This window comes from Oncorhynchus gorbuscha, linkage group LG18 (genome assembly GCF_021184085.1).
Source record: "Oncorhynchus gorbuscha isolate QuinsamMale2020 ecotype Even-year linkage group LG18, OgorEven_v1.0, whole genome shotgun sequence".
In the NCBI taxonomy this organism is placed as follows: Eukaryota; Metazoa; Chordata; class Actinopteri; order Salmoniformes; family Salmonidae; genus Oncorhynchus; species Oncorhynchus gorbuscha.
In genome coordinates this window covers 61056931-61072991 of record NC_060190.1, presented here as the reverse complement: position 1 = coordinate 61072991, position 16061 = coordinate 61056931, and the positions used below count along the sequence as shown (strand labels likewise).

At 39.2% G+C, this 16061-nt stretch overlaps 2 protein-coding genes across 6 annotated transcripts; both read right to left on the bottom strand.

The window, feature by feature from the left end:
• Window positions 1–195: 195 nt before the first annotated feature.
• LOC124003168 (catechol O-methyltransferase B-like) lies at window positions 196–7245 on the bottom strand. Its single transcript, XM_046311240.1, has 4 exons — window positions 6224–7245; window positions 3055–3159; window positions 1086–1217; window positions 196–906 (listed from the first exon to the last, which is right to left on the bottom strand). Exons 1-4 carry the CDS (start codon window positions 6227–6229, stop codon window positions 829–831), a joined length of 321 nt encoding a protein of 106 aa, XP_046167196.1. The 5' UTR covers window positions 6230–7245; the 3' UTR covers window positions 196–828.
• Window positions 7246–7383: 138 nt separating this feature from the next.
• On the bottom strand, window positions 7384–13987 carry LOC124003166 (SRSF protein kinase 2-like). Of its 5 annotated transcripts, none has more exons than XM_046311234.1 (15): window positions 13864–13987; window positions 12137–12582; window positions 11914–12022; window positions 11711–11798; window positions 11192–11279; window positions 10960–11066; window positions 10651–10816; window positions 10341–10366; window positions 10138–10194; window positions 9207–9579; window positions 8806–8903; window positions 8531–8638; window positions 8371–8440; window positions 8190–8282; window positions 7384–8010 (listed from the first exon to the last, which is right to left on the bottom strand). In XM_046311234.1, exons 2-15 carry the CDS (start codon window positions 12465–12467, stop codon window positions 7826–7828), a joined length of 1899 nt encoding a protein of 632 aa, XP_046167190.1. In that variant the 5' UTR covers window positions 12468–12582; window positions 13864–13987; the 3' UTR covers window positions 7384–7825. The 5 variants fall into 5 exon arrangements, with proteins under 5 accessions (XP_046167190.1, XP_046167189.1, XP_046167188.1 ...); XM_046311233.1 differs by having other exon boundaries at window positions 13332–13981; XM_046311232.1 differs by having other exon boundaries at window positions 13723–13981.
• Between the last annotated feature and the right edge of the window lie 2074 nt (window positions 13988–16061).

Genomic DNA, 16061 nt, shown 5'->3' with positions numbered 1-16061 from the left:
AGGTACATCTGGTGCATTTGTTTCTCTACTGTATAGATGTGATCAATTTCTATAGCATCTCCAGGATAAGTCACATTAATCAGTACTGTCAATATCCGACTTAGGTTAATACCTTAGTGATCTGTTTGATACCCATTGGATTTTATCAAATCAAAGATTTAAATCTATAAAATGAGTTTAAAGCAGTGCAACATAGACCTTTCTCACAGAACCTTTAATAACTCAATCTAGATCTGATACAGTGTCCAAACAAAATATTAATAATTATTTTAAGTTGCTAGATATGGTGTAAGACTTTAGACCATTTTCTGTCTACCTACACCGGAAAGAAGGCTATAAATGCTATGAAGTTATGACGGGACCACTGCATGCTGCTTTTCAGTTGTCTGATTGAATATCTAAAAAGGCACACCACTGCCACCTAGTGTATCAAATCCATGTTTGAAAAACACATCACACTACTGTAATTCTGCAGCTGTAAAACTGATGGTATTTTGATCATTTAACATAGCAAGACAGCATTGTGACAATGTCAAAACACAAGTAGAAATAGTTTTTCAAAGACATATTTGCTTACTCTAGATAACATCAGTTCTACAGATAAAGAAATGCTTAGCACAGTAAGTTACAGCTTGTCATAAGGCGGCACTTTGAATTGAAACTAACCCAAAATGTTTTATCAATAGAGAGTTGGTGTTTTAAAGCAAGATGCTCGCTGTTTGGCTAGTACCCTAAGAACACAGACTTCCCCAGGACGTTCTCTGCTTTAGTGTACTCCAGGTGTGATCTGTAGTAGTGGCTGTTGTAGTGAGAGCTGTTGCAGACGTACTACAGATAGTCAGGGGTTCCTGGACAAATGACATTGTCTGCCAGCATCACTGTGCCTTTCTGTATGAGACCACACTCCTAGAGAGAGAGGGAGATAGGAGGATAGAGTTGGGGGAATGGGAGAAAGAGAAGGAGAAAGAGAGAGAATAATTACATTTGCTTTGTGTTTCGATTGATCATATCAATCAATGCAAGAGTGTAAGACTATCAATGATTCCCTATAATCACAGGACGGTCAAATTAGTTATCTTACATACCTTCAGAGGTTTTGTGTCAGGAAGGTAGCGATCTTTCCAGTGGTCCAGGAAAACTAAGTCAAACGCCTGGGCCCCGAAATGCTCCTTCAATCGAGGGATCCAAGTTCCTGAGGCTCCCTCCACTTGCTGCACCTGGACAACAGTAATGAGATCTCATCTAAGCTTCTGAGCTACAACTGACCTGTATGTTGTAACATCTACAACCCACCCAAATTTACAGGAATATACATCCTGTTCATCATCATGTAATTATGTTAATCCATCCCAATCTCCTTTAACCTTCTCCTCCAGTCCTGACCATCTGATGACTTGACGAGCAGTGTCAGAATAATCTGGATTGAACTCCAAGGTAATGACACTGACGCCAGGGGGTAATAGGCGAGCTATTCACACTGTTGAGTACCCACAGTAAGTGCCTAACTCCAAGACACTTCATTGCCCACAGAGTCCGGAATGGAGCCTGTAATGAACACATACAGTGTATAGACACATACACACACAAGGATGTGGCCTGAGTCAAGACCAGGTAGACATGTGGCCTGGGGTGGTCTAGCAATCTAAGCCTTTGCCTCTGGAACACATACAGTAAATACTGCTGCAGCCTACTGCTCTTCTAGCACTATATCTCTATCCAATAATCATACGAGACTGAAAGAAATATATACATTCCCCTCCAAAATGATTAGCACTCTTGATGGAGATAAGCAAAACAGACTGTATATAATAAAACAAATACATATGTATTGTTATATACTACTACAATTTCTCAAGAAAAATATTTGTTTAACAAGTTAAAAAAATAATAATAATAACATTTTTGTCTCATCTAACCAAACCACCCAGTTCCAAATTGTTACATTTGTTAGTTGAGCTCAATGAAGGCTTTTTTATGGCAACCCTTCCAACTAGCCAATTGACCTAAAAGTGGCGTGTAACTGTTGAATTGTTGACTTGGTCACCCCAAGATGCAACCAAATTCTGTAATTCTCCAACTGTGGCTCTTGGACTTATCTTTGTCTCCTGAACCATCTTTCTCAGATACACATGAGTCCTATTCCAGGCACGTTTACCACTGTTCCAGTGGTTTTAAACATCTCAATTGTTGTCCTAATAGTGCTAAAAGGTATATTTCGTTTTTAAGTCTTTTTTTGTACACATTGCCTGATTTATGAAAGTCAACAACCATTTTTCTCTTTTCATTTGTGAGTTCGTTACATTTCTCCATTGTGATTTTACATGCGTGTTACCTAATTTTGATACCCCATTGAAACAAGAAACCATGGAAGGTCACAATACAGTTCCTTAAACTGAGATTAACTTTAAGAAATTATAATGTTAATGCAGATTTGATTTTGTTTGATTTTATTTATAATACTAATCTTTATGGGTGGCATTTAAAAAAACTTATAAACAAAATCTATTTCTCTGAACAATTGTATTAGTATAAAATAATATAGATATATTTTATACAGACTTTTTTGTTAATCTTTATAAAGGATGGCAATAATTTTGGAGGTGACTGTAGATATAAAGAAGATTACATATGAAAAGAACTTTGCATTCAGCTGGTTATCGATAACCCATTCAAAGAACATTTAATCCATACAGCACCTTTCTCCTCGCACACATTCATAGCCCATTCTCTATGTTTGCAGAAGTGGTGGATGGCTGTGATCACACTCTGGGGGTCTACCACAGCGGCATTCCTCTGCACTGCCTTCAGAAGATGGTAGATATTTCAGAGGGGAAATGACAGCTGGTATTGTACATACGATGAGGCATACATTATGTTACACGATTAGGCCTAGATTAAAGGGATGACACACACAGTCATTTCACTCTGAAACTCTGGAAGGGAAATACTGTCATGTAACCTTTCATGACAGGTCTGGGAGAATCACAATACCACCATAGTAAAGCATTTTCTTTAAACCAAAGACTGGACTGTAAATCTGTTTAGAGAGCCCACCTGAGGACGTGATGTCCGGGTCAAAGTGTCAAGAGCACGCTCCACGAAGACATCATGCCACAGTAGTGCCAGTCTTCCATGATACTGCATAGCTGTGGGGATCACCTAGCGGTAGAGAGCAAAGAGGAAAGCTGCTCCGTCGATCTAACCAGAAAGAAAGCTCAGCCACATGCTAGGACACACAAGATGAATTAACTGTAATATAAAATATTTTTTGTTTAGTGGCTGCTTATATTTGTCCTAAGTCTTTTTTGCATATGCCAACTCCCCCTGAGACACCCTCTGAGAATTTATGATAAACACATAAGTCCATAGAAACACTGTACCCATTTAAAAATATTTTGCAATACAGTATGTCCACAAGAAAACTGCATGACCATAGCGAAATGAATAGCTCCTTTAGTACTAGGCTAATGAGAAGGGTGTTTACTATGTAGCAGATGACACTCAAACATATCCTCCTGCGTTATTATTTAAGCCCTGTTGTCATATCCACTTATTACTCTCCAGCAGAGAGCAATTTATATTAATATTATAAACAAATACATGAATGTGTCCAGGTGGATATCGATTACGGCAGCCCCCGGCACCTCTCTGATTCAGAGGGGTTGGGTTACATGCGGAAGACACATTTCAGTTGAGTGCATTCAGTTGTACAACTGACTAGGTATCCCACTTTCCTTTCCAGTTAAGAGTTACAAATAATACTAACTAATCCCACTGGACTATGACAAAGTAACAACAAATATATAAAGTTTCTATGCATTAAGAAAAGACAGTCAACAATATAACGCTCATATTGAAAATCCAAACCACCTCTGAAACATGGTGGTTGAGTTGAAGAAAAGTGCAAAAAGGATAAGAACTCAGCCTTAAGCCAAAACACAGAAAAAAAGGAAATTTCGGTTTTCTGTGAAAACAGAAAAGAGCACGGGGGGGGGACTCTTAAACCTTTAATAGAAAATGTAACTCATGTCTGAAAGACCAGGAGACGCTGAGCTGAGGTAATGCCTATTAAGTTGGGCTTTGAGTTGCATAGCAACGGGCAGAACAGGTCAAGAGCTGTGAAACAAAAGCCGTGGCACTGGGGTTGTTAGCATCTTTACTTTGGCTTTCTTACACATGTACTGTATCTACAGTGCCTTGCGAAGGTATTCGGCCCCCTTGAACTTTGCGACCTTTTGCCACATTTCAGGCTTCAAACATAAAGATATAAAGCTGTATTTTTTTGTGAAGAATCAACAACAAGTGGGACACAATCATGAAGTGGAACGACATTTATTGGATATTTCAAACTTTTTTAACATGGATGGAGAGCATTTGTGAACAGCAGTTTTCAGTTCTTTCCACAGATTCTCAATTGGATTCAGGTCTGGACTTTGACTTGGCCACTCTAACACCTGGATATGTTTATTTTTGAACCATTCCATTGTAGATTTTGCTTTATGTTTTGGATCATTGTCTTGTTGGAAGACAAATCTCCGTCCCAGTCTCAGGTCTTTTGCAGACTCCATCAGGGTTTCTTCCAGAATGGTCCTGTATTTGGCTCCATCCATCTTCCCATCAATTTTAACCATCTTCCCTGTCCCTGCTGAAGAAAAGCAGGCCCAAACCATGATGCTGCCACCACCATGTTTGACAGTGGGGATGGTGTGTTCAGGGTGATGAGCTTGTGTTGCTTTTACGCCAAACATAACGTTTTGCATTGTTGCCAAAAAGTTCAATTTTGGTTTCATCTGACCAGAGCACCTTCTTCCACATGTTTGGTGTGTCTCCCAGGTGGCTTGTGGCAAACTTTAAACAACACTTTTTATGGATATCTTTAAGAATTGGCTTTCTTCTTGCCACTCTTCCATAAAGGCCAGATTTGTGCAATATATGACTGATTGTTGTCCTATGGACAGAGTCTCCCACCTCAGCTGTAGATCTCTGCAGTTCATCCAGAGTGATCATGGGCCTCTTGGCTGCATCTCTGATCAGTCTTCTCCTTGTATGAGCTGAAAGTTTAGAGGGACGGCCAGGTCTTGGTAGATTTGCAGTGGTCTGATACTCCTTCCATTTCAATATTATCGCTTGCACAGTGCTCCTTGGGATGTTTAAAGCTTGGGAAATCTTTTCGTATCCAAATCCGGCTTTAAACTTCTTCACAATAGTATATCGGACCTGCCTGATGTGTTCCTTGTTCTTCATGATGCTCTCTGCGCTTTTAACGGACCTCTGAGACTATCACAGTGCAGGTGCATTTATACGGAGACTTGATTACACACTGGTGGATTGTATTTATCATCATTAGTCATTTATGTCAACATTGGATCATTCAGGGATCCTCACTGAACTTCTGGAGAGAGTTTGCTGCACTGAAAGTATTAACTTAAGGGGGCTGAATAATTTTGCACGCCCAATTTTTCAGTTTTTGATTTGTTAAAAAAGTTTGAAATATCCAACAAATGTCGTTCCACTTCATGATTGTGTCCCACTTGTTGATTCTTCACAAAAAATACAGTTTTATATCTTTATGTTTGAAGCCTGAAATGTGGCAAAAGGTCGCAAAGTTCAAGGGGGCCAAATACTTTTGCAAGGCACTGTACATACATAAAAGCCTCTGGAAATGAATAAGGCATGGTTTTCTCAGTCAGGTGCTTTGATATAGTGTCTTCATTTGATAGCAAATATACTTTGAGTTGTTTGATGAAGCAGATTAACTGTACCATATCCCAGTGGGCATTACACCCCAGTGAATCAAGGTGTTTGGTGACTAAACTGAAAATCTATATAAAAGAAAATATTACAGTCAGATTATACTAAATGATTATAAATTGCAATGTACAAAGAGCGAGAACTCAATGAAACATAACTCTGAAGATCATTCCAGGGTGAGGTGAAGAGAAAAACACATGCCACACATATTTAGCTTCTTTAACCTCTGATGTAATTAGGGCATCTGAAAAGTTCCATTCAAATCTACACAATTCAACAAGTAATTTTTTTTAAATGCTCTACAATATCACAAGATGTTAAAAAAGAGAAGACAATTCACTGCACTGTTAACATAACACAGTTGCAACCAACAATGCAAGCATGCACAAGGTAGTAGCTATTTAGTTAACTACTTTACGATGCAAAGACAGATCAAATACATGCAAACGCCATAACATTACACGGATCTCACTTCCATCTGAAGCTCGTCTGTCTCCAATCAGGGTGGTGATATTCTTACTTCTTGATGCTGCCTCTCACCATAAAACTGTTTCACACCTGCCAGCAGTTTGTCTCACACATGAGCACACACTCACATTTTCATGAGACTAACCGCCCCCTAAGCGTCAATCTGCAGTTGCTACATCCATTTTTAGACTTTTAAATGAATGATGTATACCCATTAATTTTTTGAAGAATATAACTTATTGATGCCTTATGAGCTGTCGTTCCCCATCGGAACAAACTATATATGCTTGTTTTACTCCTTTGTTTGTAAACAATGTAAATTGGAACAAACACTGTATAGCCTTAAAACATGGATTAGGTAAACAGCTGAGGGAGGGGGCTGGAGAAATGTAACCACTCAAACTCATTGAGAGCTTTAGATACAAGGACTGACCATTGGTGGCTGGGTGGCCGCTTTGTTATTGTTTGAACTGCAGATTGCCACTTTAATGTGAACTGAGAGGAATGTGTGGCTGTGGAGATCTCACTAAAGCACACTTTCAGTCACCAACACATACTCACAGCACACTCACACAGAAAGAAGGGACGGCACAGAAGGAAGCAGTGAAAACAGGGGAGGTATGGCTTACCCTGCATGGACTGGGTGACCGGGCTACAGTTTTGAGCCCTACTCAACAGTATCCTAATCCCCTTTGAAGCCACTGCTTCTTCGTCATTCCATTAGGTCTTATGCACAGGAGGTTGGTGGTACCTTAATTGGGGAGGACGGGCTTGTGGTAATGGCTGGAGTGGAATTGGTGGAATGATATCAAATACATCAAACACATGGTTTGATGCCATTCCATTTGCTGCATTCCAGCCATTATTATGAGCATTCCTCCTTCAGCAGCCTCCACTGGTCTTATGACAGGATTCAGGTGAATCACATAGGCTGCGTATAGACAGGCAGCCTATTTTTATTTCTTTCCACTAATTTGTATTTTGACCAATCACCAATTAGTGAAAAGAATATCAGAATTGGGGTGCCTGTCTAAATGCAGCCATAGAGTATTCTGAATTCATACATGAATTGGCTAAATTAACACAATGTCTAACCCTATTTTATTAATTCTGTCAAAATCTTTTTTGTCTTATTATTCAGAGAAAAGCGGTAGATAATGAAAGCCTTGTATAAACAAATAACATTTATTCAATGAAACTCAAAAACAAAAACAGAGCTTTCCCAGCAGGGGCAGATTGGCCATCTGGCATATCTCTCCAAATCAAAAGTTATTTTCTTTACATCAAAGGTGTTAAATAATCAGACAAAATATATTGATAATTGACTGCTCTCCCTGAGCAAACAGAAAAATAACATTGCAGAAGATCAGCTGAAAAAATAACACTTGCTGAATATCAGCCATGACCCACTATTCAAACATCATATTAAGGCACTTGTCCCAGCCTGTTTGACGCTGTGTCACCTGTGTAACCTCTGTGTCATCGGTGAGACTGCTCTGTATCCATGAGGAGATCCAGATCGGGTTCAGACACTGGGCAGTGGTGGTGGCTTTGTGTCTATAAGGAGATCCAGGGGGGGTTTAGACACAAGGCAGTGGTATGAGGTCTATAAGGAGATCCAGGGGTGTTTCAGACACTGGGCAGCGGTGGCTCTCTTCTCTGGGAGGGGCTCCAGCATGGTGAGGAGGAAAGCACTGAACTGGACTGCCTGTTCCCGCGGCCACTCGTACTTATCCAGCAGGATCTCACACAAACTCCACGGTTTCAGCCTTGAGATGCGCCGCAGATGCCCTGTGAGCAAACAAGGGAAAGAGTGTTACATGATTACACTAGGGATTGACTGAACAGGATATGTAAACGGAATTTGATATTGTGGGTGAAACTAAAATAAAGGTACATTTTCACCAAAATATGAATCATATGCTAAAGGAAACCACTATGATGGATACAACAATTGTGAATAGATATACCATTGTGATTGAAATATCGCTTGGAGTTTCTCCCTGAGAGGGCAAACTGGGATGGAAGGGGTCCCAGCAACTCAATTATGTGAGCAATGTGATCTGATGGGAGACATTAAAGCATTTTTTAAAGAGCAAGGACAATCACCAGGAAAAACACAGAACAGAGAGGAGAAAGGATAAGGCTTACCTTCCTCTCGTGAGAAGTTGTCCCCTGAATGGGGTTCAAACAGATACTCCCCGGTAGCCAGCTCAAACGCCTTTATGGAAATGTAAGACTTCTCAATAAAAATATATTTAGGACAGCTAACATTAACATAAGGGTGGATGTGGTGCTCCTGGGTTCTCACCATGCAGGCTATGCTCCAGATATCTGCAGGAGTGCCATAGTCAGACCCGATCAGGACCTCAACAGAGCGGTACTGGCAGGTCTGGATGTCTTCTGTGAAATGTTTGTACTGGAGGAGAGCAGAGATGAAGACTTAGCACTCCATACCATGAGCAATTAGTTGATAATAAGCTGTATCATTTCAATGTAATGTATTTTGTCTTCTAAGACACTGTATTTATTAATACATATATATTCATTCAAATACATAACGTCTGTAGACAGATAGTAACTCACCACCCAGCAAGCGTTTCCCAGATCTGCAATCTTGATGCTGATTTTATCAGCATTCTGTGGCTTCAGAAGATTCACCAACAGATCTGTTTCACTTAACCCTGAAACAAAATGTAAAGCAGATACCTCAGATAGATATTACTGAATAATTCTACACCTGTCCACTACAATAACGGATGCACTGTGAGTGCTCTGGTGTAAAATGGTTGCTTTGTACGAGGTATTACAACACGCAATTTCAATCATGTAAATTAGCTTAATCATCAGCATATGCATGACATAGTATATTGCAAATCATAAAAGTTCATTTGAAAGACTAGTGGACAGGTATTCTGACATGTATACTACACGGTAATATGCTATTACAATATACTCCAAACTGCTGGCTCCTGAGCAAGACTGACCATGGGATGGTGATGAGGGCAGGTTGTCTCTCTGGGTAGAATGATGTAACACTATAGATTGTCTAGAACAGTGAGACATTGTAGTCAATGATGGTGCATCTTCCATCGGTGACGAGGCCGACTCCTTGCTGTCAGAGACCATTGCTTCTTCATGCAGCAGGGTCCGTCTCCAAGTAGTATGCACAGGACCTGAAGGCTTAGGGGACGAGGTGGAATTAGGGATGCTACAGGGAGTGGTGATATTAGAGAATGACACATGAGGTTTCTCCCTCTTCTGACGGCCAACTAAAGTGTCCTCGCCCTTCTGCGGCTGTTGTTGTTTCTTCTCCTTCCTCGACAACCTGGCCATCGGGATCCTGGAGACCTTCCCAGTCTATGAGCACAGTCACAGTAGTTTGATGGGAAACTTAAAATGGGACTCACATCTCTCATGCTGCAGCATGCAACAGTGTTCAATCTCTGCAAATATGGTACATTTTCTTAAATATCAGAACTGCATATCCCCTTTTCATGCAGTGCATGCTAATTATTGATGAGTTTATCAAGGTGAGCAATTTCACTACAAATGCAAAGATGTAGTTATGAATACTGATTGAATAAATAAAGACTGATTACAAACAGACATTTGTAGAATACATATATATTACATAAATACTGAATACAAACAGCATTAACAGAAATGCTGTTATTGTGCAGGTTATACACATTTTAAATAACACCCACCCACCCACCCACCCACCCACACACACACACAACTGCTTTCATGGTTGAATGAGTAGAAAACCTGAAACAATACCGTAACTATTGACAACAGCCAAAACAAATTATATAACATAGCACATTTCCAGATCAAAGCTTTTCTCCAAAAGGACCTTCTGAGGGCCAATATGCAGTGAATCAGCACACACTCACAATGCCAAGGCCATCTTACCCAAACCCCAAGAGCCTGGAAAGCCACCGTCAATTTCCCCATCAAGTTTGACACAATCTAATACCCAGGTTAATGCAGGAGGGGTAGGAGACAGAGGTGATAGATGAGGTAAACAAAAGATTAACAGAAAATATTTGTTCCGCCTTTGTAACACTATGATTGGTTTATGCTGTGAGACAATAATAAAGAGTTGATTGTCATACCTGCTTTTCTCTTAGACTGGTGTTTGCTGGCATCAGTAGTAGATGAAGAGATCAGCAGGGCACAAGAGACAAAGAAATCAAATCATAGAGAATAAGAAAAAAACAGACCCATCTATTGAAATCATATTAAACTTGTTAATCATCTCTTCCTAATATTCAGCACTGTTATTGTATCGCCATCTCTCTGTAACAAATCTTTTCCATTTCCCTCCATATAAAAATAAAATAAGTCAAACAGACAGAGGAATGCCACAGGGATATGTACTTAGTGACATGTGTATGCCAACATGGAATTGAGAGCAATACTAACCTGAACAGCTTGTGGGAGCAGAAGACACTGGCAGCTCCCATAGCTTGGTGTCGGCTGCCAGCTCCTGGACGTAAACCTCATCCACTCTCAAAAGGATGTTCTCTGGCTTGATGTCTGTGTGGATAATCTTGCATTTAGTGTGCAAGTAATCTAAGCCCTGAAGAACCTGTGATATGAGACAACAATGGTGATATACTGTGGCTACATGACAGCAGGGAACACACAAAGGAGATAATCAGTTCACAAAAGCTGCTCTGGATGATAAAATGCTAGAGAGATTTTGGAGATCACAGGGGAAAGACACAGCACCTGTCTAAGGATGCTCTTAACACAGGGCAGGGGAAGGCCAGTGTAGTTGGATTTGATGATCCACTTCAGCAGCTGGTGACCCAGCACTTCAAGAACCATGCATACATCTGACACATAGCTGAATCAAGGAGAAACCATTTACATCAAATGTGCAAGTTAACATATGACACATGTTGTATGATAAAGATATTATGAGTAAAAGGATAACGTGTAGGTGGCTTTTAAAGGATACGCTCCCCATTGACTCCAGAGACTTTGAAGTCATCAATAAGCTGCACAACAGTGTCACGTTTAGGGTCAGATGGATCACTGTCCCTTACCTAAAAACAACATATTACAGGACATAACTGGAGAGTAAATATATTCCTTTTTATTATCACCATTGTGCAACTAATAAAATGATATAGTTCCTACTAAACCTGGTTCTGGTTGATGAACAAGCAAGTAATTACACTGATTAGGCCACAAGTTAACATTTATTGTCATGAATCTTGCCCTGAAGGCAGAACTGAGTGATTTCTGCTAGATGGGCCAGCTGCAATGTCACAATTGGCTATATCATAAAAATGTATTTATGACAACAAAAATATATTAATGTAAGGTTAAGGATAAGTTTAATTTCAAAATCTGATTGGATGACTTTGTGGTTATACCAGCTAGTGACCACTCTGTAGAGCTGCCACCTAGGCAACCTGTGATTAGGCATACACAGCAGAGAATAAAATGTTGAACATGGGCATATAATACTGACACATTTCAGAAGCTTGATCTCATCCAAAGCGGTCTCTGTGAAGGTTGGAGCACTCTTTACCAACTTCAGAGCCACAAAACGCCTCTTCCTGCACATACAAATAAACATTGTGAATCACTTGCTTCAGCTGTCATAATCACAATATGAAACCGAAGGTCAATCAATAACAAAAACAATGTTATCAGTATAACTATTATAATTACTCCATGTCCCAGCCTAGCCACACAGTAGAGAAGTGGCCCCATCCCAGCTTCTTCACCACCTGGTAACGGTCAATGAATATCTCTCCAATTTCCACCGGGTAGTACCCACCTACAATAAACAGTGAAACCTCTTTCCGATCAACAATAAACTGTATACAACAACTCCTTCTACCACACATGATTGTATTGTTGTTTGGTTATATTTGGCACACTGGTGAAGTACCTATGCAGTAATCAGATGGATTCTCCTGTTCCTCATCATCTGATCCCAAAATCTCAAGTGAAGGGGGATATGAATTTAAAGGGGCTGGGCTGGCAGCAGTGGGTAGTTTGATGGCAAGGGGTGGTTTGGGGGTAGGGGCAACTAGTGGTTCAGGGGTAAGGGATTTGGAGGTAATATGTGATTTGGGGATAAGAGAGGGTTTAGGGGTAAGCGGTGGGTTGGGGGCAGTGGATGAACTGAGGGTAAGGGTTGGGTTGGGGTTAACAGCAGGTAAACTGAGGGAAAGGGCTGATATTGCAGCAGCATATCTAGATGAAGGTTCATTGGACATTGTGACAAGGGACACACAATAGAACAGGGAGCCGACGCCTTCTAGCCTAGACAGCACAGGTCATGCAAGGGCAGGATTGAAGAAAATGGAGATGAAGATGGTACACGCAGAAGGCCTACGGCAAAAAGAAAAACAGACAAACTGTTCACTAAACTTTCACTGTTCACACTATTATAAGTTGACCTAATAGGCATTCATTACATATGATATGTGAGGTTAATTCAGACGACACAACATGGCCAATACACTGAGTAAGCCTATTCAAATTCTACATTTAGTAAATCGTATAGTTCTAGAGCCTGGCCGCAATGACATTTGAAAGGGCCCAGTGAATGTGCAAGAGTCCATTTATTTTTAGCTGGGTTTAGATGAATGGCATGTCAACGTAAATAGCTCTTCAAAGCTGGCCTATAACTTTATTGACTGAGTGCATGCTGTCTATGAGTCTTTATTTCAAACCTGTGACAATTACAGCTATTGATACGACCGTCTTGGTCAAGTCATTAAAGGTGTCAAAGAGTTGATGAAAAAGTAAATCCTTTGACCAATTCAGAACTGCCAAGTCCAACAAACCTAGCTATGTCATCTAAAGAAAAAGCTTAGTAACCGATATGAATTACATTTTTCTAACAGATTTGTACAACTAACTAGCTAGCTAATGCAACGCGTAAATTATCCTGAGTCTGTTCTCCAAAAAAGTTGTTTAGCTAACGTTATTTAGTTACAGATTGTCGTTGCTTTGAAGCAACCGACTTTAAATTCGTACGTTGCTACAATGTGACATATCAAGTAACAATTGCTTAAAAACTTTATTACACCCTGTAACTGTGGAAAAAAACACTGTAATATTTACCAAATACTTACATATAAAAATGAAAAACAGAGTCCTCCGATTTAACCAGTAAACTGAAGGACCGTTCCTTCTTCGTCAACGTTTGCTCTACTATGCGTCGCGAACGAACGGCTCTTTTGAAAGGATCTTTTTGGTTAAGATTAGGAACCGAATCGTATCAGTGAAATACTCATTAATTCGGCTCCCTGATTTGCATACTGCAGCTACTGCTTTTTGAGTTCAGAATAACGTTTTTCTACGGTTGCGTTACAAAATAAGTACCTAAAGAATGTGAATCCTCACTACAGAAACAATAAATAGTGGGGAGAGCGCATGAATCTGGTCCACGCAAAAACGAATCATTTGGCCAGGTAAACATATATTTGAACGCGCATTTCACGATCTGAGATAATGGTATCTTACCTTTTGGGCTTTACATTGTAGATTTGCGATTTCTCATGGTTCTAGTTCAAGTTTTAAGCATTTTGAACAAAGAGCCGTTTGGGAGATAAATTAGCCGGCTTTTTTTTACGTGAACGGAGCCAAATGGGCCAGCAGGCTCACCGAAAAGACTCCGAATGCCAATCACTAGCTGGCTCCGCGTGCTAGCGTGCCTGCCCATAAGCACAGCACACGTTCTGAAAATGACATGAGCTTTGCCAGTGTTTGATTGAGCGGTACATGCTGTGTGGCTGGCAGCGCCATAAGCTACACTAGCAAGCTATTTAAACATGTTTTAAATATGTAAAATTGTGCCAAATTCTTCAAACAAAGCCAAAGTAATTAGAATTAGGCTAATAAGGATAACCGATTAAATGACCTATGATATATATATATTTTTTATTTGAGGCAAATCACTCACAGTAATTACTGTAAATACATGAACATCAATATAGTTTTTTAAATGATTCCAGTCCAAGATTTACCATGATGATAATTTATTTAAAAAATATCAATGAATGTACCCCATCCTCCTCAAACATAAACTGTACAGTATTTCTCACCCCTTTGAAATATGGACATAGGATGAAAAAAATATCAGGAGAAAAACAGATAGGGATTTCAGTCAATATGTCACCAACAATTCCAGTCAATCAACATAACTCATTCTTCAAAAAGCTACAACTAATACACTTGTAAATGTTAGTTAACACCACACTTCTCTGGCTGGTGCTGAATGGTTTTATGACAGTTTATGACAGTTTTATGATGTATTTCACAAATAGATACAAAATGTTATAAGTTCATAAATATACAATATATATTCTGGATACATTTCCTTCGAGCAAAATGTATATTAATTTATGTTTTACAGACATAAGTACATCACCTGAAAAATACATTTACGACCCCCAATGCACAGCAGTTTGGTCATCAGTTTCAGGTTTAGACTAGCTTCAAGAAATTCACACAAACTATTGAATGTGAAAACACCAACATTTAAAACCAATATAACATTCCACTAAAGGTACTTGAGATAAAATGAATAGCTTTACCTGTAAAACATGTCAATAGATGAAGCTATGACATTAATCAGTTCAAATGAAAGATCATTATTAGCTACTCATACATTTCTTTCCAGAGGTATTCATTTCCTACCATTCAGGTTGTTAGTGATGCCCTTTTATAACGGTATAATCATGAACCTAAGATACACAAAAACAAACAAGCACATGTCATGGGAAGCTTATAAAAGAGCTGTTCTTGAATTGCGGTGGTATATGGGAATGGCATTAATTACTTAAAATAATTTTACCATTATGATAACATTGTGCCACCAATAGGAGTAACGTATTACATGATACAATGGAAACGTAATCTCATACTACCACATTTATGAGTTCTGACATAAGGCCTGCTCATGCCAACAGTCCCATCCCCTAGCCCTGTTCTAGTTAGACCCCTGTTCATTCCTCCATATTAAGTTGACATCAGTTTATAAAGGAATTTAGAATAAAATCTAGCTTATTATCATGATACATACAGATCCAAATATGCGGTTTATTGTTGATAATGTTGTTACAATCTAGAAATACATAATATTATACACGACATCACTTTGATCGTGAATGTCCAAATGGGCCACAAAACTTCCACCTTGACGTAGACTTGAACATGGTAACACTTTTCTTTTTTGCTCAAAATTCATACGCTGTCAACCATTTTCTGGTTTTAGTGTGTTCTCTCTTGGGGACAATTTCCCCATCCCACTACTGCAATTGGTAAAGGCTTTTGAAGTTAATAAAGTGCCCTGAAGGAAAACATGCTACACAACTGAATGAACAGAAATTAATAGAAAGTTCATTAAACGACTGTCATAGACCTCTAAAAGTCCTCAGGTTTTTATCTGAACTTGGCTATTATGTCCTTTCACCAGCTGGACTCTTAGGAAATGCAGAAAAAAAGAGCTTGCACGAAACAACAATTTGGCAACAACAGGAATTTCTTTCATTTGTTGATTGAAGACCAAGCTTTGAAAGGATTTGTGTTCGCTTGAAAAACATGAGAAATAGCAAGCACAGTTGAAATGCGTATGTTTGATGGACAGATGAAGAGATAAGACATATATTAATGTTTACAAACAGGTTAATTTACACGTTCACTGGTGTGTTTAAATACTTTTTAGTTGATATGAGTTCATTATATATTTTTGTAAATCACAAGACACTAAATTACCTCTTTTATATAACTATTCTTTATATCTCAGAAGATACAAAATAGTAATTTAGAATACATATACTTTATTCTGTAAAAAATTATAT